This window comes from Heterodontus francisci, chromosome X, assembly GCF_036365525.1.
Source record: "Heterodontus francisci isolate sHetFra1 chromosome X, sHetFra1.hap1, whole genome shotgun sequence".
Lineage (NCBI taxonomy): Eukaryota > Metazoa > Chordata > Chondrichthyes > Heterodontiformes > Heterodontidae > Heterodontus > Heterodontus francisci.
Genome location: NC_090421.1, coordinates 13,869,273 through 13,893,950, shown reverse-complemented (window position 1 = coordinate 13,893,950; position 24,678 = coordinate 13,869,273). Strand labels below are relative to the sequence as shown.

At 44.3% G+C, this 24,678-nt stretch overlaps 1 protein-coding gene across 4 annotated transcripts in view; it reads left to right on the top strand.

Annotated features, from left to right (window-relative positions):
* LOC137358667 (diacylglycerol kinase beta-like) overlaps positions 1-12,769 on the top strand; it is a 157,396-nt gene extending 144,627 nt beyond the window's left edge. For all 4 annotated transcript variants that reach the window (XM_068024816.1, XM_068024815.1, XM_068024817.1 and 1 more), the window contains exons 20-24: positions 1,050-1,140; positions 1,763-1,946; positions 2,561-2,681; positions 2,847-2,907; positions 10,913-12,769. In XM_068024816.1, the coding sequence (XP_067880917.1) occupies positions 1,050-1,140; positions 1,763-1,946; positions 2,561-2,681; positions 2,847-2,907; positions 10,913-10,987 (532 nt within the window). In that variant the 3' untranslated portion in view covers positions 10,988-12,769. The remainder of the gene's footprint in view (positions 1-1,049; positions 1,141-1,762; positions 1,947-2,560; positions 2,682-2,846; positions 2,908-10,912) is intronic.
* Positions 12,770-24,678: the final 11,909 nt, after the last annotated feature.

Genomic DNA, 24,678 nt, shown 5'->3' with positions numbered 1-24,678 from the left:
GTACGCTGTTATCAGAGAATTAGAAAAGAGGTTTATTGTTCACCTCAGGCGTGCTACCTCACCAATTACTTTGCACATCACAGCTAGGGTTAACATTATTGTAATTGTGTTCCTGGAGCACATTGAGTAGAGAGGTGAACAGCCATTTCATTATATTGTCACAAAATAAACTGTGTGTGGTGGTTTGGGGGGAGGGGGCAGAATAATTTTCACCTTCACTGAAACCAGTGAGATGAAAAACCGACTGGGTTCTAACAATGGCGGTACCATGCGCAATCATACAGTAAAGGTGAGTTCAGCACGCCCATTTCTGAAAGCAGAGACTTTGCACGCAGATTCTTTCTAATACAGAGTCCAGTCCCCTTCACGTTGTAGTGACAGTTAGAACTATGTCACAGGAGCTAAAGTAAAATGCTATTGACCACTACAGTGCTTGTTGATTTGTGGTTGCTATCTCAACTCAGCTTGCAGAAAGCACCTCTGGTTGATGTTTTCATATCAGATTAACTCCGAGGACTAGAAGCTGATCAAATCTGGGTAAATCTGACCTTTTGTTGTGGCATTCTTAACGCCATTCTTGAACTAGTTTCTTCACAGCCTTCCCTTGGTGAAATCACGGAATGATAGTCTGGCAGGCCGTGATGTGAAGGCTCCTTCAAAGGCTGTAACCAGGTTTATACCAGCCACAACTTTCAGCCACAAGTAACCCCCTTTCCCCGCCCCCCCCCCCCCCCCCCACCCCCATACACCCCAGTTCAGAGCCGGGGCTCCAGCCTCCACTCACAGACTGTGGAAATGGGGTTCAAATCCTGCACATTATGACTCGCAGACAGGCACTGAGCCTCACGCTCACTCTGCACCCTGTGTTGAAGCACCAACTGGTCATGTCATTGCCCCCCCTCACTCATAAACACATCCCTGAAATCAATGTGCACAAAGTGTGGCATCTCAGTTAACAAGACAGTATATAACCTGTATATTTATTCAAGCTCTCCTGCAAGCATGCAAACCTCAACTAATTCCAAACTGTCGTTTTTCTCCTTTGAAAGGATGAAGAACAAACTGTGGTATTTTGAGTTTGCTACCTCAGAAACTGTCTCCGCCACATGCAAAAGCCTGCAGGAAGTTTTGGAAATCGAAGTGAGTGAGTCCAACGCTGCTTAATGTTAATGTTCGTTTAGCAGGGGTTCTCGAGGGGAACTCCCAGTTCAAAAAGTTTCAGTTCTTGTCTCCATAATCTGTCGCATTATCCCATCTTGGCAGGGGGATGGCGAGGGAGTCAGGAGAATGGGCCAGCGAGTTTTTGGGGATGGGGGTGCCCAGGAGGAACTATCCTGCTGCTTCTGGGCCCACCATAAAGTACTCAAAGCTTCCTGTGTGCTTTTTGGAGTGGCCTCCAGCGGTCCCTTGAAGGAATGGTGGTCAGCCCGCTCAACGCCTGGAAGAAATGGCAGGAGCGACGCCTGCTAGTGCTTGAAAATTGCAATTGAAGTCCGATAGCAAGCATGCCCTGCCAATTTGCATATTCAAGCAGCCTCCCGCCAGCTTTGGGAGAGCAGGTTGCTGGCCCGGGTAGAGGCCTGCCCGCAAATTGCACCAAGTAGGCCTTGGGCGGTACGAGGGCAGCCAAGGGGCTACCCTTGTTTCAGATGAGAAATGGGCATTCAGTTGTTAAAAGTTACCGTCCTCCCTCAAGCACCCTGGCAGTTTTGTAGTGGAGATATGTGGCCATTCTGATCTTTGTTTCCTTTTCTTTTTGCAGTGCTGTGGGACCCTCTTAGACCTGAGCAACCTATCTCTGGAGGGAATTGCCATCCTCAACATTCCCAGCATGCACGGGGGCTCAAACCTGTGGGGTGAAAACAAAAAAGGGGAAAACAAGGGCCTGCCAAACAAAACCTACGCAGCAATAACTGACTCTGATGCCCTCAAGTTGTGCATGCAAGGTGGGTAACCGTGGCAACCAGGGTCAAAGTAAAGGAAGAGATGAGAATCCACAGCCATCAAGGCAACTGTCCCACTCTGTGTTTAAAATGTTAAAGGGATTTGATAGAGTAGATACAAAGGAACCATTTCCTCCGGTGAGGACTGACAGCTAACTGTTAGTTACTCATGGTATGAAAGTTCCTCCCCACCTCTGGATTCCCCCCTTTGAATCAGTGCTCCAATTCTGTTTCCTTTCTTCCCTGGCCTCAGTTTCCCACTCCTCCCTTGCTAGCGGGTCCCTCCTGCTTCTTGGAATTCCTCGTCCAGCAGCTGCTCTCCTGAAACCACAAGTAAAGATACTCAACTACGAGATGCTCAATCTTTATAAGGTAAATGCAGTACCATTTGCAGGCATCACGGATGATCAGATGTCATGTGATTAGACACCATGTGATCAGATGTCACATTATCATATGTCACAAGGTCAAACCAGAGTTGACAACTCGACTTCACATCAGATATCCACTCCAGAATGTCATGGCACCCCTATTGATTAGAGTCTGATCTGTAAATTGTACAGGAGGGATTCGTTTGATCTTAGTAAAAGGTTGTTACAATATGTTTTTCTTTGCAGAGTTGAGTGATAAACTGTTAGAGGTGGTGGGACTGGAAGGAGTGATTGAAATGGGACAGATTTATGCAGGACTGAAGAGTGCAGGGAAGCGACTGGCTCAATGTTCTGACGTCATTATCAGGTAACAGAAATGGAGTGAATGTTGTGATGAAGCCAAATGGCCTCCAAGCTCAACGGAAATAAAAGACAAATTCAAACGTGACAAATGTTTCGATCAGGTTTATTTATTGTATTGATCCAGAATGCTGGCTCATCTCTCACTTCATTATTTTGGCCTCTCCCTCAGGACAAAAAGATTGCTGCCAATGCAGATTGATGGGGAGCCATGGGTTCAGCCTCCATGTACGGTAAGTCACAGCTCCTGATATATGGTTTGACTGAGTGAGGAATCCATCTTTCAGATTACAAATTGTGCAGAAACTAAGTCATGATCCTGACCAGAGCAATGAGTGATAATACTAGGAGATGGTCAGCACTGTTCCGCTGGCAAATGATAAGGCGCTGCTTCACTGGCTAATGAAATGGCACTTTTCTATTCGCAGATGCTAAGAGGAGGAGGGGGTCCCAGATGGGAGGCTGTCTATGCGGGAGTCCTCTCTTTGTCCATCAGGGATTTGGCACGGATGGTGTTAACAACAGGCTGTTAAGTTGATTCGCAAACTCCCGGGCAACCTGTAATTTCTGCGTCCTGGAGGAGTCTGTTTTACATCTATGTAGAGCGAGAGAGGTTGCAGATCCTCTTTCACTATCTGAGGGGGCTGCTCCTCAATTTCTGGCTGCACTTCAGTCCCACGCTCCTGATCTTTGGCTGCTCAGTGCTGAGGGGAGCAGGCAGATTGGAGGACCTCCTCATGGAACTGCTCCTGGGCCTGGCCAAGATGGCCATTAACAGGTCCAGGCTGCAGGCGATCAAGGGGATTGTTTGGCCTGACTGCCTGCCTCTCTTCCGTGGCTACGTCGACGCCTGGGTGTCCCTGGAGAGGGAGCACGCAGTGTCCACTGCTACACTTCAGGCCTCCTGACAGGTGGGTAATTGACCCCTGTAAGGCACCCCGGGAATGTCATTCTAATCTGATTAGCTAAGTTCCCTTTAAAGGTTCTAGTTTTTGTTACAGTATATTAGTGGTGCATCTTTCAAAAGGGGCACTTAGTTCCTCTTTATTGGCAACCTTCTTGTTGGATCAAAAGAGGTATGAAAATAGACACAAACTAAAACTGTGGTTGTTGGTTTAGGAGGTGTCTGCTTGTAATGTATAACTCTGTTGATAAATATAAAAGTGTCTAAAGATTGGCTCCAGTTCTATCCTTCACCAACTGGCTTTCTGGATTATAACATGGCAGCAGAGGATGGTTGCCTAAAGGTGAAGGTTGGAAGCTAAGGAGAAAAAAAAATTCAGACCGAAAACCACAATCCTCGTAACCATTGTGAAAAATGGCAGAAAGTACGTGTAAACTGTTGGGGTATGATTACCCTCCACATTTCTCAGAGTCTGAACCACATTCCCAAGAGAAGAACAAAGTGGATATGTGGACACAGGTTACGTCCCTACCGAAGAGGAAACCAGGCATGGCTTTGGCAGTGTCACTTCCTACAAGAAGTTAAATCAGAAGTGAAGTATTTTGTGAGATGGTGCCCGTCAGTTGGATAGTGAAAAAGGTTTGGACTCTCTATTAGAGTTCTTGGATAAAATTTCCAAGAAAGGTAATTTGTTAAATGTTTATGAGGCATGGTCAGAATTTGATATATTTCAGAAAACAGATGGTCATTCCATATTCAATTTGGGGATCCCTGGATCCGCCCTACTGTTTAAATTGCTGGATTGTGCTAAGGTGTTTCATATGGACAGGCTACTGGTACTTACTGGTGTTCGGTTCTTGGAGAGGGAGACCCTGTTGGATCAGGTGTCTGCTGCCTTAATAAAGTTCCTGGGGAAACAGTCATTTACTTCAGCCTTCATGCAACATTTGGAACATTCCACAGTGACACAAACAATGATTTCCAGATTTTGAAAGAATCCAGATACTGGGCACAGATGTCAGTACAGTGGAAGAATTAAAGATGGGCAGAATGAGGATGAAAGCACTGATCAGATCTGGCTATTATAGCAAAGGCAGAATTGGAACAGTAATAATAGGCGAATGAATCCCAGGAATGCCCCAAGAACAGTTAATAGGCATTTCAGATGTGACTTGAAGTATCATTATGCAGTGAACTGCCCAAAGCGAAAAGGGTCTTCGAAATTACACATAACAAAGAATTTTGAGGAAGAGGATGAAGATAATAATGTAGCCAAACAAATTAAATTAGTCACAAGGAGTTTTAGTCCTGTGATGAATGTGTTATCACAGACTCCTTTAACTGTGCAGTGCGAGATAGTGCTTGTACTTTAACAGTATGTGCAACAGATTGGTTAAAATGGTATATTGATTCACTAAGTAGTAATGATCAATGCAAGGTTAAGGAATATAAAAGTACTACTTGCTTTAGGTTTGGTGATGACAACACATGGAGGTCACTAAAGAGAGTTGTAATTCCATGTAAAATAGCTGGAGTAAGTCATTTTGTCAGTACTGATATAGTGTCTAGTGAGATACCTAATGCTGCTGAGTAAACCTTCTATGAAAAAGACATAAATGAAACTTGACTTGGAGCATGATAAAGCAATTGTTTTGGAAAGTCAGTGGATCTGCAGTTTACCCAGTCTGAAAATTATTGTATCCCCTAAACAAAACCTGATGTTTCTCATCAGACTGTTAGACGAGTATTAATGGCATCAGGTGATGAAAATAAAAGAGAAAAAAAGCAACTTGTCTTAAAATTACATAGACAATTTGCTTATCCTACATGTCAAAGGTTAAAAACCCTGCTAAAAGCTGCAGACGTGTTTGATGAAGAGTATATGAGGCAATAGAAGAGATTAGTGAGCAGTGTGAAATCTGTAAATAGTATTGTATTTGTTGTATTGTAAGCCTTCCACTGGCACATGACTTTAATGAGGTCATTGCCATGGGTTTAAAGGTATGGAACAAAGTCAGAAATATTTTCATTCTACATTTTGTCGGCCTGGCGACCAGATTTAGTCTTTCCACAATAATAGATAGTGTGGACAAAAGGGTTATTATAGATAAAATCATGGAGAAATGGAGAGGCACCAGCCAAGTGTCTGACTGGTAATGGAGGGCAATTTGCCAATGATGAGTTCAGAGATATGTGTGAAAACATGAACATCATGATCATAAATACTGCATCTGAAAGTCCTTTCAGCAATGGACTCTGTGAAAGGAATCATGCAGTGATTAATGAAATCCTGCATAAAATTTTAGCTGATCAACCAGACTACAAGTTGACAACCGCCCTTGCATGGGCAGTTTATGCAAAGAATTCACTCCAGATGGTCGGAGGGTATAGTCCCTATCAATTAGTCTATGGGCAAAATCCCAAATTGCTTTCTGTGCTGTGTGATAGTCCTCCTGCTCCAGAAGGTACTTCAGTTAGTTCCATTTTTCTTCACATTTGAATGCTTTACATGCAGGGAGGCAGGCTTTCATCATGCTGAGGTCTCGGAAAAATTCAGAGAGCACTGAGGCATCATCTAAGGCCATCTGAGACAGAATTTAATTCAGGAGATTTGGTGCATTATAAAAGAGAGGGTGATAAAGAGTGGGAAGGCCCTGGTAAGGTAATCGATCATGATGGTAAGACAGTACTTATCAAACATGGCAATCAAACTGTTAAGGTTCATTCCTCACAATTGAAATTAATTACAAAATCTCAGATGCTGAGCAGCTGATAGAAGTAAATGAGACACCTTGTACCTCAAATGTTTATGTTTTGTGATGAAGGTTCTGATGAACAGAACACAGTAGATCAAGGGCTGGATAGTAGTAATGTGAGTGATCATGACACACAGGACGGAGCTATCACATCCAAAGGCCAATTACCCAGAGTGGGTACTTGAGTGACATATATTCCAGAGGTTCTAGTGAATGGAGGGATGCAACAATTGTGGGATGTGCAGGAAAAGCTTCTGGCAAGTTTAAATATTGGCTGAATGTTCAGGATGATGGCCAAGAAGCGCGATCCATGGACTGGCAGAATGGGGTGAAAGAGTGGAGAGTGAGAGTGCAGTGCAAGTACTGATAGTGAGTCCGAAAGTGATTCTTGTGTTAGAAAATGATTACACACCAGAGAATGACTCTCCGATAGTGCAAGAGCAGTAGTCGTCCCAACAGACATAAAAGTGCAATGTAATAAAGGCTCACACTACTATTTCAGAACAGAACAAGTAGAAGTCCTCATGATTGTGGAATTTAGGTGGCTGCCAATAAATTTGAGGGTAAATTAATAAGAGAGGCAAAGCAAAGGTCGAGGACAACATCTACTCAGGGTCGTGAGTTTCTGCCATGGGTTTTCATGTGACTGAGCAAGCCAAATTTCGACTCACAGATCTTTGGGCACATGGGGCAGGACGTTCCACAAGGTAGTGGGCTTCCGAGTCCAGGATTTGCTTCCTTTTTTTTTTCTTCTCTGCTGTCGCACTGCCTCATCATTAAGGCACTGAGACTTGCAGTGTGATGCAACTTGGTGGGCAAGTTGTCGCCATTCTGAACGATTGGTAGCAAGCTCCTCCCAGTCGTTAACGTCAATGTAGCTACACTACAAGGAGAGCTTCAGAGTGTCTTTGAAGTGTCTCCTTTGTCCTTCCCTGGAATATTGGCCCTTTCAGAGTTGTGAGAACCAGATCTGGCGGGGGAGATGATTTTCAGCCATGTGGACACAGTGTCCAGTCCATCGAAGTTGATTTTGCGGGAGTTTTGCCTGAATGCTTGTGGAGCTGGCTTCAAGAAGGGCACTAGTGTTTGTTCAATGGTCCTCCTATTAAATGCAGAGGATGCGGCGGAGGCATTGCTGATAGAATGTGTCGCTGATACACAGTCCAGGTCTCACTGCAGTACAGCAGTGTGGTGACAACAACTGCTCTGTACACTAGGACTTTTGTTGACTTGTGGAGGTCTTTGTTGTCAAACACTCGCTGCCATAGTCTGTAGAAGGCGGAGCTGGTGCAGCTGATCTGGTGTTGGATCCCTCGTCAGTGGTGGCCTTTTGAGAGAGGTGGCTGCCAAGGCATAGGAAGTACTCAACATATTCCAAAGTCTCTCCTTCAACATATATGGGAGGTGGAATATTTGGCTGACCAGGTGTGGGTTGATATGAGTTTTGTTTTGACTACATTCAAGGACAGGCCGAGTTTCTTGTGTGCAGAATTGAAGAGATCGAGAGCGGCTTGCAAATCTGTTGCAGAGTGGGCAATGACTTTGCAGTTGTCTACAAACAGTAGATCATGTATGTCTATGGTGGTCAGTTTAGTTATGACACGGAGGTGACTGAGGTTAAAGGGTTTTCCATCTAGCTGGTATTTAATACTCACACCAGAGGGCAGTTATCTTTGAGGTGAATAGCCACTGTCAGGTAGATTGTAAATAGTATGGGGCCTATCACACAGCCTTGCTTGACCCCAGTCCGGATTTTGAAGGTGTCAGTTTCCGATCTCCCACTCAAGACAGTTGCAGTCATGTCGTCATGAAGCAATTGCAGGATTGTGATGAAATTTCTTGGACATCCAAATCGTTGGAGGACAACTACAGGGCCTCGCAATTTACTGAGTCAAATAATTTGGTCCTGTCAATGAATGCACTGAAGAGTTCCTGGTGTTGTTCTCTGTGATCGAATCCATGGGTGAACCACCATTGATGGGAGAGCTGCAACAGATGAAAAACAACAAAGAATGCAGCCCCAATATTATTCCAACTGCGGTCTTCAAAGCCGGCAGACATTTGCTCACATCTCGACTCCATGCACCCATCCTACGGATTTGGGAGGGAAAAGAACTCCCCACCCCCCTTTCCCCTTCCCCCCACTCGACTATAGGAATGCAATAATTGTCCCTATCAAGATATTTCCCTCTTGTCCATAGCAGGGAAAATCCTGCCAAGCATTTTCCTGAATTACCTACTTCCTGTGGATGAGGAAATCCTCCCAGAGATGCAATGTGGCTTTAGGCCTTCTAAAGGAACCTCTGACATGGTCTTTGTTGCCAGGCAAATCCAAGAAGAAAGATGTCATTCTGAGGTACCAGCTAAGAGGCAACCAGCTTTGTCACATAGGTGCATTTGCAGTGAAAAAGTCCTTACAGATGGGACTATATAAGGCTAAAGCGAGGTTAGTTGCTCGGGATTTTGAAGAGTGACTGGGTGATACAGATGTTGGAGAGGATTCTCCCACACCTGGAAAAGTAACCTCAAATCTGTTTTTAGTTCTTTTGTCCACATATTCATGGGAGTGTAGATCAAATGACATAAAAGCTGCATTTCTGCAGTGTTTCTGAAACCACCCAATGAGGCAGAAGATGCAGAAGGAAAACTATGGAAACTAAACAAATGCTTCTATGGCCTGAATGATGCTTCCAGGGTGTGGTATTTTTCAGTGAGATCTGTTTTGCTGAAAATAGGCTGTGTTCCATGAGAAGCAGATCCCCGCAATGTTTTATTGTTATCATAAAGGAAATCTGAAATCTTTCAGACATCTTTCATGATGTGTGTTGATTTCTTATGCAGAATTTGAGAAATGTGTCACTAATGAGATTAGAATGGCATTTAAAATTGGGAGTCAGGCTTGTGGGGCTTTTAAATATATTGGTTTTGATATTAAGCAGAGTCGGTCTGGAATAACTTTAAATCAACTATCCTATTTAGAGAGAGTTACTCCTATCCTGGTTAATCGTACCAGGTCTTCACAGAAAGATTATGTTATATCTAAAGAAGAGACAGAGCAATTATGAAGCTTGATTGGTCAGTTGTGCGCTCAGACTGGAACAGATGCTAGTTTTGATGCACTGGAATTGAGCACTGAGATGAAACACTCTTTTTCAGTCGAGAATGTTTTAAGGACAAATAAAACATTTAAAAGTTTACATTTGGAGAAATGCGTACTTAAGTTCCCATCCTTAGGTGACCCAAAGAACAGGAAACTAGTCATTTCTGGCAATGCTGCACATGCTAATTTTCCTGATGGGTATTCAACTGCAGCTGGTTTCATAATATTTCTTATGGGTGAAAATGGGAAATGTTGTCCTTTTTAGCTTGAAAAGCTCGGAAAATAAAAAGGGTTGTTTAAAGTACTTTGGCTGCTGAAACACTAGCTCTTGTGGTGGCAGTGAGTATGGGATTCTATTTGTCAAATATTTTAAGTGAGATTCTGTACAATGTGGGTATTGAAGACAATATACCCATTGAATGTTATGCAGATAATTGTTCATAGTGGGATAATGTACACTCTATGAAATGTATGAGTGTGAAAAGGTAACTGATTGACCTTGCTGACTTGAAACAAATGCTGGAGAGAGAAGAAATTCTGTTAATTAAATCAATCTGGAATTAAAAGCGAGCATCAGTTATGATGATCATGAAACTACTGGATGTTGTAAACATAAGAAATAGGAACAGGAGTAAACCATATGGGGTCTCAGGCCTGCTCCGCCATTCAATATGAGCATGGCTGATCTTCTGCCTCAACTCCACTTTACTGCCTGATTGACAAATCCTTTGACTCCTTGAGAGATCAAGGATCTGTCTTTCAGCCTTAAATATACTTAACAATGGAGCATCCACAACCCTCTGGGGTAGAGAATTCCAAAGATTCACAACCCTCTGAGTGAAGAAATTTCTTCTCATCTCAGTCCTAAACGATTGGCCCCTTATCCTGAGACTGTGCCGCCCGTGTTCTAAATTCCCCAGTCAGGGGAAACAACCACTCAGTGTCTACCCTATCAAGCCCCTTCAGAATCTTGTGTGTTTCAATGAGATCACCTCTCATTTTTTTAAACACCAGAGAGTATAGGCCCAATTTGCTCAGCCTCTCATTGTAGGACAACCCTGTCATCCCAGGGACCAATCTAGTGAAACCATCTGCTTCACTAACGTCCCTCAGAAGAGGAAATCTGCCATCCTTACCTGGTCTGGCCTACATGTGACTCCAGACCCACAGCAATGTGGTTGACTCTTAACTGCCCTCTGAAATAGCCTGGCAAGGCACTCAGTTGTATTCGAGATCACCTAATCAATGGCAATTGGGAATGGTCAATAATTGCTGTCCGTGCAAGTGACACCCACATCCTGTAAATAAATGAAAAAAAATCTAAATTACGTAGTCTGGAAACAAAGAGTACTGAGGTGGAAGGAATGAGCACAACATTCCTGGGGAAAAAATGAAGGAGATCTTTTGGTTTATGCAGGATAAAAATAGTGTAGAGTTCAATTTACTGACAGCCTTCTTTTTTTATGTGTCTCCTCCAGATTAAGATAACCCACAAAAACCAATCCCCAATGTTGATGGGTCCTTCTACAAAATCAGCTGGATCCAAAAAGTGAGCTTGCCAAGACAGACAGATTCTTCAAACTATCAACCTCCACATCGTATTGGACTCTTCAATTTATTGAATTCTTCAGTCCTTTCAACTCCAAGTTACAAGATTCTTCATTTCACCAAAACACTTTCATCTCTTAAAACCTTTTACTTGGTTTGACCCTTTAGTGCGCATATTCTTCAATGCAACACTCTTCAACATGTGACCCCCTTTAATCTGCCAGATTTGTCAATCTTTCACTCTCTTTCATGATTGGACACTTAAGTTCAACACCCCCTTTCGCATGTGAGCGTAGCTCCATCAATCTATCAGACTCCTCAATCTGTTGGAATCACAAAGTAAAATATTATGGTATTGCTTATTGCTCTAACACTACCTGAACTGACATTGAAAAGTATCTGGAGTATATTCTAGGAATGAACAGTAACTTGCATGCAATTTGAGGCTATTAACTAATTGCATGCTCATGGAAAGTTTCCATTTAACTGAGGGGCAGTGGCATTTTACAAGAAGTTCTACTTTCAAGATGTGAGGAGAATTTACTTAAATGTTTCTTCAAAGGAAGATACTAAAACACTGACCAGGCAACTGAGAGTAATGCTATTGAATATTCGTTTTCATGACAGGTCAAACAAATGTATATGTCTCCCAATAAATGCATACTGCTATCAAGAAATATAATGTCTACATTAGGATTTCTCTAGACTGTTGCATAAAGATACTTCAATTGAAATGTTTGTACTTCAGCCCACTTAATATCTCAAGCTTCTATAACCAGATATAAATCAGAGCCTTTAGTATTTGCCAATGTAATGCTGTTACTAAGATCGCATGTAACTATGGAGAGCTTGCCTGATGTGTGCTGGACAGATAGTATCAAATATAAGCCATGAAAACTCAAGTAATTGGGAATATTTAATACTTTGGTCAAATTCTGTACTGACAGCATGCAAATTGTGTAAATCAGGAACTCCATACGAGGGTGAATATGATGTGATTTGATTAACTGAAATAGCTCACGGTGGGAGTGAATGAAAGATGATTTACCCCATCAGAATGTATTGTACATGGGTCATTGAGAGGTGAATATTGAAATATCACCAGAGAAAACTAGCAATGATTCCGTTCATTGGAATGTCTATATATAATAGAATAATGGGAGTGAAGAGGAAGGGGTATGGTTCACTGGCATTCTATTTACTGGGATTAAAATGGAATTAGTGACTTGTTTCGATTCCATGCTTGGATTACAGCTTTGCTTGGTCATAGAATTAATAGGAATAAACCACATCTAAATCAGACAGTTAGATAGGCCGCTTAAGGGTCAAAGGTAAAGTAACATTAAGGGTCTCCTGCTTGCAACATGGCCTCTAACACAGTTCAGGATTCTTTAACATTCCTTTTTGTCTGACTTTCTTTCTTAGTAGGGGGCACAAAATCAAGTTGTGCAGGTTTTGAATACTGGATATTATCTACAAGAGGGAAGGGTAACTATAGAGACTGGGACACAGTAAGAAGTGAGGAGGAAGAAGAGGTTATTCTGATCATCCCATTCCTCCAGATGATTAGGTCCAGATACAGGACCCACTCAGACTATTGGCACCTCCTGCCCACCTCTACATCCTGTTGACTTGGGGGAAGGTGGTGGAGATGCAGGTAAGAAGCTCAGTGTATTTTCTATCTGTATATTGAGGTATGTGGATGACGGAGTTGTATACATATGCATAATCTCCTCTTCCATTCGTACATTTTGTATATAATGAGAAATAAAAGCTTTACCAATTCATGTTGGCCATTTATTTGTCCCTCTTCTTACAAATCATGCTCACTCCTCCCAGAGTTTCCTGCAATTGCACACCATTCTCATAAGTGGTGACCAGGAGATGCAGATGGATGCCCTCTGCTGCCTTGCCCTCCAACCATTTCCCCAAAGCGCTTGGCAGAAATCGACATACATTGGGCTGGATTTTAAGGAGCCCTCGACGTCAGGATCCATGGCCGGCTGTGGGGGGAGGGGACCTGGTGATGGCTCCGGATGAGGTCCGCCATGGATTTCGACACCAGAAGGGCCAGGCCTGAACCTCCCGGCGGGTGCGAGGCACCAGGGCGGCCCCCTCGCGGCTCGGTGACAGGACCATAATCAGTATATGCAAATTAATAAAATTGGTAGATTTACATAAGCTTACGTCTAATATTGACGGCCCGCCGCGATCTCCGACCCAGCAGCCGGCGCTCCTGCGCCTTTGGATCCCCGTCCAGGGAAACGAGGCGCCACACTAGTGGGTGGGGGAGGAGGTAAGTTTATCAGTGCAGGGGGGCGGCGGGACAGGGTCAAATAAACGTCATGGGTGTAGGGGATGGTGGGAAGGGTTGCACTTTCAACTTTGTGCAGTTCGGGGGGAAGGTCAGATGGTTCTTCTTTGGCGTCCTTATCTCGAGAGACAATGGGTAAGCGCCTGGAGGTGGTCAGTGGTTTGTGAAGCAGCGCCTGGAGTGGCTATAAAGGCCAATTCTAGAGTGACAGGCTCTTCCACAGGTGCTGCAGATAAAATTGGTTGTCGGGGCTGCTTACACAGTTGGCTCGCTCCTTGCACTTCTGTCTTTTTTCCTGCCAACTGCTAAGTCTCTTCGACTCGCCACTCTTTAGCCCCACCTTTATGGCTGTCCGCCAGCTCTGGCGATCACTGGCAACTGACTCCCACGACTTGTGATCAATGTCACAGGACTTCATGTCGCGTTTGCAGACATCTTTAAAGCGGAGACATGGACGGCCGGTGGGTCTGGTACCAGTGACGAGCTCGCTGTACAATGTGTCTTTGGGGATCCTGCCATCTTCCATGCGGCTCACATGGCCAAGCCATCTGAGGTGCCGCTGGCTTAGTAGGGTGTATATGCTGGGATGTTGGCCGCCTCGAGGACTTCTGTGTTGGAGATACGGTCCTGCCACCTGATGCCAAGGATTCTCCGGAGGCAGCGAAGATGGAATGAATTGAGACGTCGCTCTTGGCTGACGTACGTTGTCCAGGCCTCGCTGCCGCAGAGCAAGGTACTGAGGACACAGGCTTGATACACTTGGACTTTAGTGTTCTGTGTCAGTGCGCCATTTTCCCACACTCTCTTGGCCAGTCTGGACATAGCAGAGGAAGCCTTTCCCATGCGTCTGTTTAATTCTGCATCGAGAGACAGGTTACTGGTGATAGTTGAGCCTAGGTAGGTGAACTCTTGAACCACCTCCAGAGTGTGGTCGCCGATATTGATGGATGGGGCATTTCTGACGTCCTGCCCCATGATGTTCATTTTCTTGAGGCTGATGGTTAGGCCAAATTCATTGCAGGCAGCCGCAATCCTGTTGATGAGACTCTGCAGACACTCTTCTGTGTGGGATGTTAATGCAGCATCGTCAGCAAAGAGGAGTTCCCTGATGAGGACCTTCCGTACTTTGGTCTTCGCTCTAAGACGGGCAAGGTTGAATAACCTGCCACCTGATCTTGTGTGGAGGAAAATTCCTTCTTCCGAGGACTTGAACGCATGTGAGAGCAGCAGGGAGAAGAAAATCCCAAAAAGTGTGGGTGCGAGAACACAGCCCTGTTTCACGCCACTCAGGATAGGAAAGGGCTCTGATGAGGAGCCACCATGTTGAATTGTGCCTTTCATATTGTCATGGAATGAGGTGATGATACTTAGTAGCTTTGGTGGGCATTCAATCTTTTCTAGTAGTCTGAAGAGACCACGTCTGCTGACGAGATCAAAGACTTTGGTGAGATCAATGAAAGCAACGTAGAGGGGCATCTGTTGTTCACGGCATTTCTCCTGTATCTGACGAAGGGAGAACAGCGTGTCAATGGTCGATCTCTCTGCTCGAAAGCCACACTGTGCCTCAGGGTAGACGCGCTCGGCCAGCTTCTGGAGCCTGTTTAAAATGACTCGAGTGAAGACTTTCCCCACTATGCTGAGCAGGGAGATTCCACGGTAGTTGTTGCAGTTCGGGGGGAAGGTCAGATGGTAAAGGTAAGTGTTTTGGGGGGGAAGGGAAAATAATTAATTTAATTGTTATGGGGGGGGCGGTGGGAGAAGGGCGAAGGAGATGTACTTATTTAATTTTATTCAATGTCTTTAAATATTTAAATTTATCGGTAGGGCTGACTGCCCTTTAAAAATGGCATCAGTGCCTGAGCACAGGCAGTTGACGCCATCAACAGGGACGGACAGCACACCCCCTCCACATCATCGGGGGTGGCCCTCTTCAGCTATTTAAATGAGCCGCCCCGCTTGAGATTGCTATCTGTTCCAAGAAATCAGGAGTTCTCACTCCTAAGTAGAACAGCTTGTAATTGACCTTCATCTTTCAGAGAAAGTTGAAGTTAAACAACAAGAATCCAGGAGCCAGGACAGAGGGAGAGACCCCATCACGACCTGAACACTGCAGAGAGTCCTGATTCCACCAGAGAGCCCGCCCTTTGGAGAGAGAACCTGCACAACACAGCACAGCCCGCCATGCTGCTCAAAGACTACCAGAAAGAGAAAGAGAATTGCAGCAACTCGGGAAGAAGCAAGTCCCACAAAATTGTCAGGCACAGAGGCAAGATGTAGAATGCGTCTATGTCCGCCAAAATTGCGAGCAAGGTTGGGCACAACAGAGTCCCAAGAAATTACTTCCAGGATTACAGAGCAAGGATTATCAGAGAGCACAAGACAAAGAAAAGTCATATTGAAACAAACAAACTCCGAATTATATCAGGAGATAATGTACCAAAAACATACGGAAGTTGACAGAAGGGCCAAAGGTATGGGAACGAGACCAAAATAGAGTGGGAGTCATTCTCCAGAAAGACAAGAATCAACAGCAATCTTATATCCTTCGAACTGAAGAAGGTACTCTACAGAGAAATAGAAGGAATCTTACTCCTTTACAGCAAAGACATCAATCGGTCGTACAGTAGTCGTTGAACCAGAAATTCAGAAAGCTCCGAATACTATAAATCTCAATGAAGGCCGTCCAAGTTTAGACACAGGAGATCGGGGAAAGACGACCAATCTTCCACATCTGACGACAATACGATCAGGGAGACTTGTGAAGCCTCCTGACAGGCTGAATCTATGAAGTCAGGGACTTGGGGAGAGATGGGGTAGCATGTTAATAAAAAAGTGAATCTGTGTAACTATATATTGGGATAAAGACTTGGGGGGAGATGAAGGGTATGGAGAGGTTAATCTTGAGAGAGTGTAAAGATTCCCGCCCACCATGATGATATAAGAGATCAGGTGGGAGAGACTCGAGAACAGTTACAGCGTGGCTTTTGAGGGAGACACAGGCTAGTGTGGAGTGTATATAGTTGTTATCAAATAAATATTAATGTTTAAATATTACGGTCTAAGAACCTATCTGGTAGACTTAAGAAGGTGGCAGCATACAGAACCGAACATGTAAAACTCACTGCCTTGAAAATAAAAGTCATTGACTGTCTCTTACTGCAACTCACTCGCTCCCAGTGCCTTGAAACCCCTCACCTCCCCCGACAATCGAAAGCCTTTTATATTCCAAGCTTGGTGTCACCTAATCATTGCTCCCTGATTTATCTCACGTACTCTTTTCAATGTTAGTGATACCATGCACGATGACCTTGTTGTTTGACGTGAGACCCTTAAAGCTAGAGATGGAGACATCCAGCACATCGGTCAAGATTGCAATTCAAATCCAGGTCCGAGAGGTGAAAGGACACTACCAGTCTGTTCCATGCGCGGACCCTTCTCATGGAAGTTATCTGTTCAGAGATCATGGGGTATATTTTGTGACAGACTGTTGGCAGCTGTGCCTTTAGCCATATAGCGGCCTTAATTGCTGGAATTCCTTCTCGATCCCTCCCCACTTCAATTAAAACACTCCTTAAAACCTACTTGTTTTACCAAGCTTTTGGTCACTTGTCTTATTATCTCCTTATGTGGTTCAGTGTCAAATTTCATTTGATTAACATTTCCACGAAGCGTCTTGCGACATTTTATTACATTAAAGGCACTATATAAATACAAGTTGTTATAGATCACAGAATCACAGAATTGTTACAACACAGAAGGAGGCCATTCAGCCCATCGTGTCTGCACCGGCTCTCCAATTCAGCAATCCACCTCGTGCCACCCACTGCCTTCTCCCCGTAACCCTGTGCATTGGTTACTCCTCTCTCCGCTCCACCCAGGTGATACTTTATGCCCAGGTGAGACAGATGCAAGTGAATTGTCCACTGTCTGTGTGATGTGTGTGTTCCCTGTAAGGTGTTTCATATAGAAACCAGCAGAGGGCAGCAGTGATCCAAGACTGGCACAATGGATGGCAGACACGGCTGCTTTGCAGTTCCTTTCAGATGAAGAGTAAACCCCCCCGAGGGCTCCAATAATTAGACAAATCCCTGATATGGACTACTTGCAGTCTCATGGCAGTTCATCATGCATCAGAAACTGTGCCTGCGGCACCCTCTGCCAACCTGGGCCACTGGGATTGTTGTGCAAAGGTTTGTTATCCTTCCCCTCTGTACACTGCACCCCTCCCCCCACCCCCCAGCCAAAGGGGAGAGTTGGGAACATTACTTTAAACAAGCTGCTGCCTTGAAGTTTGATTTTTCGCAGGCTGAGGGGAATGAGCTCTTTATACCTCAATTACCATGAATGGGCAGGGCTCTGTCTCGATAAAACAGCCACTCTTGTGAGGAAATGTTCAGCTTCAACCAGGGTATCTACAAACTGCAGATAAAATCTGCTTTGTGAATCTCTGTCCCACAGACAGTTAATCAGCAAGTGGGCGTGAACATAAATAAACAGCCACTAGTGATTCAACTCTAAGAGGAACTACCATCTCCAGTCGACTGGCGACAGGGGATTTGAGCTTCAACGTGGCTCGTTCTGTCTCTCGGCCAAGAAACATTTTTCAGCACAGGAGATCTCTCACTCTGTCACCTCTCTCCTCTTCCCACAATAGAGGCCGTGGAGTCCAGGGGGAGCTTTTTAGGGCACTTCAAGATTAGCAGGGCAACTGATGAGGTTGATCCAGGCAAATTGTTCACAGCGGTGAAGAGGATACAAGCTAAACATGTGTTACGAGTGAGGAGGGAAGTCAAGCAGAACCTTATCTCCCAAAGGGTGACAGAGTGGTGGAATGGGTTAGCAGGGAAGTGCATTGAAGCGCTGGATGCAAGAGACAGGAGGGATCGAGGGAGGTTTGATAGAGGTGCTCAAAATCATGTGTGGTCTGGACAGAGTAGACAGGGAGAAACTGTTCCCATTGGCGGAGGGATCCAGAACCAGAGGACACCGATTTAAGGTAATTGGCAAAAGAAGCCACACGAGGGAAAACCTTTTCACGCAGCGAGTGGTTAGGATCTGGAATGCTCTGCCTGAGAGTGTGGTGAAGGCAGGATCAATCGAGAATTTGCAGGGCTACGGGGGAAAGGCGGTGGAGTGGGACTAGCTAGATTGCTCTTACAGAGAGCCAGCATGGACGTGATGGATCGAATGGACTCCATCTGTGCTGTAACCATTCCATGATTCCATAGTGAGAATGTAGGTAGGTGGGGTTGAGGTATATCAAAAGGGGTGGGCGTTCTGAAGATGCTTCTCATTTTGGAAAGCTTTTTTCATTGCATATGCTAAGATAATGAAGAATCCAGGCTCCAGATAAGGGTGGTGAGTAGGCCGTACTGACACAGTATGGACTGCTTTGTTAAGACTAAGGGTTGTCCTGTTGTTAGGCCAGGAGGTCCCAGCCTGCAAATGAGTGATGTTATCGTATGAACATTTAACATAATAAAGATATGGTAGTGTAGTGGCATGTTACAGGAGTAATAATCTCAGAGAACATGGGTTCAATCCCACCATCGCAGTTTGAAAATGTGAATTCAGTCAAAAAAAATCGGGAGATCAAAGAACTGGTCTCAGTAAAAGTGACCAAGAAGTTGTCACATTCTCATACAAATCCAGCTGGTTTACTCATGTTTTTTTTTTCGAGAAGGAAACCTTACCTGGTCTGGCTTATATGTGACTCCAGTCCAAAACAAATGTGATTGACTGTTTATGCATTCTTTCATGGGATGTGGGTCTCACTGGCAAGGCCAGCATTTATTGCCCATCCCTAATTGCCCTTGAGAAGGTGGTGGTGAGCTACCTATTTGAACCGCTGCAGTCCATGTGGTGTAGATACACCCACAGTGCTGTTAGGAAGGGAGTTCCAGGATTTTGACCCAGCGACAGTGAAGGAACGGCAATATAGTTCCAAGTCAGGATGGTGTGTGACTTGGAGGGGAACTTGCAGGTGGTGCTGTTCCCATGCCTCTGCTGCCCTTGTCCTTCTAGTTGGTAGAGGTCGTGGGTTTGGAAGGTGCTGTCTAAGGAGCCTTGGTGCGTTGCTGCAGTGCATCTTGTAGATGGTACACACTGCTGCCACTGTGTGTCGATGGTGGAGGGAGTGAATGTTTGTGGATGGGGTGCCAATCAAGCGGGCTGTTTTGTCCTGGACGGTGTCGAGCTTCTTGAGTGTTGTTGGAGCTGCACCCATCCAGGCAAGTGGAGAGTATTCCATCACACTCCTGACTTGTGCCTTGTAGATGGTGGACAAGCTTTGGGGAGTCAGGAGGTGAGTTACTCGCCGCAGAATTCCCAGCCTCTGACCTGCTCTTGTAGCCATAGCATTGATGTAGCTGGTCCAGTTCAGTTTCTGGTCAACAGTAGCTCCTAGGATGTTGATAGTGGGGGATTCAGCAATGGTAATGCCATTGAATGTCAAGGGAGATGGTTAGATTCCCTCTTGTTGGAGATGGTCATTGCCTGGCACTTGTGTGGCGAAAATGTTAATGCCACTTCTCAGCCAAAGCCTGAATGTTGTCCAGGTCTAACTGCCCTCTGAAGTGGCTTGGTAAGTCACTCAGTTGCATCGAATCTGAGCAACTAGGCGAGGAAACAAATGCCAGCGTTGTCAGTGATGCCCATAGCCTGTGAATGATTAAAAGATATATTTCTATCAAATTCCTCTCTTTGCTATGCGTTAACAGTTATTGTAAATGAGTGTAAGTGACTGGATTCAAGTAAAAATTATTCAAATTGCAATGACCATCCATGCCCTAATTTCCAAATCTCTGTGCCAGGAGGAAAATCTGCCCCATAGCAATGATCAGATAGGATTGCTTTTATAGAATCACACAGCTGTATAAAACGCTAGTTAGGCTACAGCTGGAGGACTGTGTACAGTTCCGGTCACCACACTATAGGAAGGATGTAATTGCACTGGAGAGGGTGCAGAGGAGATTCACCAGGATGTTACCTGGGTTGGAGCATTTCAGCTATGAAGAGAGACTGAAAAGGCTGGGGTTGTTATCCTTAGAGCAGAGAAGGCTGAGGGGGGGACCTGATTGAGGTATATAAAATTATAAGGGGCATTGATAGGTTAGACAGGAAGAAACTTTTTCCCTTAGCGGAGGGGTCAATATCCAGCAGCGTAGATTAAGGTAAGGGGCAGGAGATTTAGAGGGGATTTGAGGAAAAGTTTTTTCACCCAGAGGGTGGTTGGAATCTGGAACGCACTGCCTGAAGGGGTAGTAGAGGCAGGAACCATCACAACATTTAAGAAGTATTTAGATGAGCACTTGAAACGCCATAGAATACAAGGCTATGGGCCAAGTACTGGAAATGGGATTAGAATAGATAGACTTGACGGCCGGTGCGGACACAGTGGGCCGAAGGGCCTGTTTCTGTGCTGTATAACTCTATGACTCTGACAGAACCACAGACTTTTACAGCATAGGAAGATCCCATTCGGCTCTTTGAACGAGCTACCCAATTAACCCCAATCCCTTGCTCTTTCTTCATAGTCCTACATATATATATTTTTTTCTTTCAAGTATTTATCCAATTCCCTTTTGAAAGTTACTATTGAATCTGCTTCCACCGCCCTTTCCGGCAGCGCGTTCCAGATCACAACAACTCGCTGTGTACAAAAATGCTTCCTCATGTCACCTCTGATTCTTTTACAATCCCTTTTGTTATGAAAGTGCTTCCATTATTTTTAATATTTTTATTTTCTTAGAACTTGTGTTAAAACTGAAAAGATTCCATGGATGTGTTTTTTTTTTACCAAGTTCACTGACAGGACAAGATGTTGTTTGAAAACCACCTGTGCTGGAGACCACATGTGGTTTGGGCTCAGGAAACAGCAGATCCCTTAGTGACTTGAGGGAAAATGGTTACAGAGAAGTCACATGTCAAGGTTTATAGTGGTCAGGAGGTCGACTCTCTGTTTGGGGTTTGAGCATTGTTTTCAGTTTTAGTTGTGGTGAACTGTTTGAAGGCAGCTGGTGTTTTCCTGCCAAGGAAAAAGAAATTCCCCAGCTTACCACCATCTCTACCTCTTTGAAGATATCCTGCCAAGAGCCTGTGTGGAAAAGGAAAAAATCCCTGGTGCCATATGGCTCCTGAGGACCTGAAAAAAAAATCCTGTGATTCAAGTGTGTGCCGGCAGAAAAACCCTGATGCCACATTTCCCCTAGAAAGCCCACTAGAATAATTCTTGACATCTCCAGAACGGACTGCTTCTGAAACGATCCTAGTGACCCGTCTCCGTATACCCGGACGCCAGACTAAAAAAGGGACAACTGACTTCCTTCCATATCTTCTTTCTTTTTTTGTCAAGAATTAGCAAGTATTTGGCCAAAGTAGTTTTTTTTTGTTGTCTCTTTTTTGTAGCAGACCTCTGCAGAGTAAATTTCAGTATTTTTTCCAGTGTGTGAGTGAGTGTGGTTGGGGAATTTCTAAAAAGGGAACTTTCATATTTTAATCGGTGTGTTAATGCTTTGCTTTGTTACTGGTTAAGTCTTGTTTTATAATAAACTGATCATTTTGTCATTTATTAAAGAAACCTGGTTGGTGTATTTTGTTCTGGGATTAAAAAAAATAGAGTATATGATTGGCCGTATCGGTAACCGGGTAAACATTTAAATATATGTTGTGACCTGTGGAGAAGTGGAACGAGAAAAGACAGTGCACTCCTCCCACCTTGGTCATAACATCCCTCTGGTTATCAACCCTTCTATCACTGAAAACAGCTTCTCCTAATATACGCTATCAAAGCCATTTGTGATTTTGAACACCTCTACTAAATCTCCTCTTAGCCTTCTCTGCTCTGAGGAGAACAACCTCAGCCTCTCCAGTCTCTCCACATAATGAAATCCCTCATCCCTGGTACCGTCCTAGTAAATCTCTCAGCACTCCCTCCAAGGTCTTGACATCCTTCCTAAAGTATGGTGCCCAGTATTGAACACAATACTCTAGCTGAGGCCTAACCAGTGTTTTATAAACATTTAGAAATAACCTCCATTGTTTGTACTCTTCCTCTATTAATAAAGCCAAGGATCCCGTATGCTTTTTTAACAGGCTTCTCAACTTGTCCTGCCACCTTCTAAGATTTGCGTACATACAACCCCAGGTCTCTCTGTGCCTGCACCCCCTTTAAAATTGTACCTTTTCGTTCATATTGTTTCTCCTCATTCTTCCAACCAAAATTTTACCAGCTGTATATGCCCTCCTGAAGTTTATCCTCCTCATTGTTTACCACATTTGTGACTGGTTTATAGACTGTGATTTGATTCAGGCATTCTGCGAGATGTAGGTATAAGGTTGGAGTTGCCTGGAGCTGAGGAGATCGACTCTATGTAAGAACAAATGGTGGTGTTTCACTATATAATATGTATATAATATATATATGAGTTATGGAGTGGGTTATGGACCCATCAAGTGAGTCTCAATGAAGTCTACAAAAACAGTTCTGAGTTTAATCTTTGTTAAGAAATTCCACTTTCATTCTTTGTTTTTTACTTCTTTCCCTGTGTATACAGGTACTTGATTCATGAGATCAATTAGTGCCCTGGGGAATTTTATATTCTTTCTTGAAATATGAATGGGATTAAATTATTAAAAAGTTAATTTTCAGGCTTCTATTGATACGAGCACAGCCTGGAGAATAATGCATCAACCTTTTACAAGTTATAAATCTTAATGAGGAAAAACTGTTTCCACTGACGGCAGGGCCGATAACCAGGGGACACAGGTGTAAGATAATTGGCAAAAGAACTCGAGGGGAGATGAGGAGAGATTTTTTTTCATGTAGCAATTTGGAATGTGCTGCCTGAAAGGGCAGTGAAAACAGATTCACTAGAAACTTTCAAAAGAGAATTGGGTAAATACTTGAAAAGGAAAAATGTGCAGAGTTATGGGGAAAGAGTGGCGGGTTGTGGGGGGGAAGGGGGGATCTAACTGAATAGCTCGTTAAAAGAGATAGAACAAGCATGATGGGATGAATGGCCTCCTTGTGTGCTCTCTGCTTCTAGGACTCTGCGTTTCCAAGGAGATTAAACACTGAGAGCTATAGGGTAATAGGGGAGTGGGTGGTGCATGTGGTTAGACATATTTCAATCTTTTCTGCATGGCAGGTTTTGGCTGGTATTAATCCAGTTTCACAGGATAAAATGGCATTGACTTGGCACGAGCTTGAACATGGCACAGGTGGTGGAGTAGAGGCATTGAGCCCATTGGGTCTTCCACGGTCAGTGCCATTTGCAGCCACCTAGGGGAATCTGTCTGAGAGAAGGAAGGGGAGAATGTACACCCCTCCTCCCATCCATTCTCTATGCCAGCACAACTGAGGCTTTCATGTTGAGCAATGCCATGCGTGATGCCATCCCATCATTAACGCTTCATTTGAGCACGTCCATCTGACATCCTGCTATGATTGGGCAGGTGGCAGCACTTTTGTCCTGATTGCTACACCCAATGTAAACTTAGGACAAGCATAAACAGCAAGGCCTATGTTTGACTCTTATGTCATGAAGGCACCACTTGGCATGCCGGATCTCCACTTAGTCTGGCTCCTACACTAGTATCTTGGAAAGACATGCCAAGCCCAAAGTTTGCAACAGAGGAAATTGGAAGCATCTCAAGCAGGAACTTGTTACCACGAGCTGGCGACCCAGCTGCCAGTCGTCTGGGCACAGACTAAACAAATTGTGTGCAGTCTTGGATAGCACCACATGCCATCCAAATGGTTCCTCATTGGCATTGGCTCACAGCCCTGCTTAAAAGCTCCGATGGCCAAAAAGCAGAAGAGAATAGGACAGATCAAACAACGAACAGGGTAGGAAAGAGTATCCCACGTTCTTTTTATATATAGATACTGTAGTGTTGTAGTTATGCCACTCAGATAGAAGCGCAAAGGTTGGGAGTTCTAATGCTAACATGGCAAGTTGTGCAATTGAGTTCAGTGAAGCTGGTCATTTGAAAGCCAGTTGTCATAAAAGACAGCCAACTTGTCACACTCTTGGTTTTATCACCTAGCATTGAAGCCATTCTTTCAATAACCGCCTTGAAATCAAGTTCGAAAATCTGATGATTGTCACCAAAAGAAATGTTCCCTTTGCTGATGATGCCATTGTTATGTTTTCGCTTCTTTTCTGACCTTCTTCATAGAATAGAATAGATTCCTGCAACAGACTCTATGAGAACAGAAGGAGGCCAGTCGTGTCTGTGCTGGCTCTTTGAAAGTGCTGTCCAATTTAGTTCCATATCCCAGATTTTTCCCCATAACCCTGTAAATTAGTCCCTTTCAAATACATGTCCAATTGCCTTTTGAAGGTTTCTATGGAATTTGATTCCACCATTCCTTTCAGG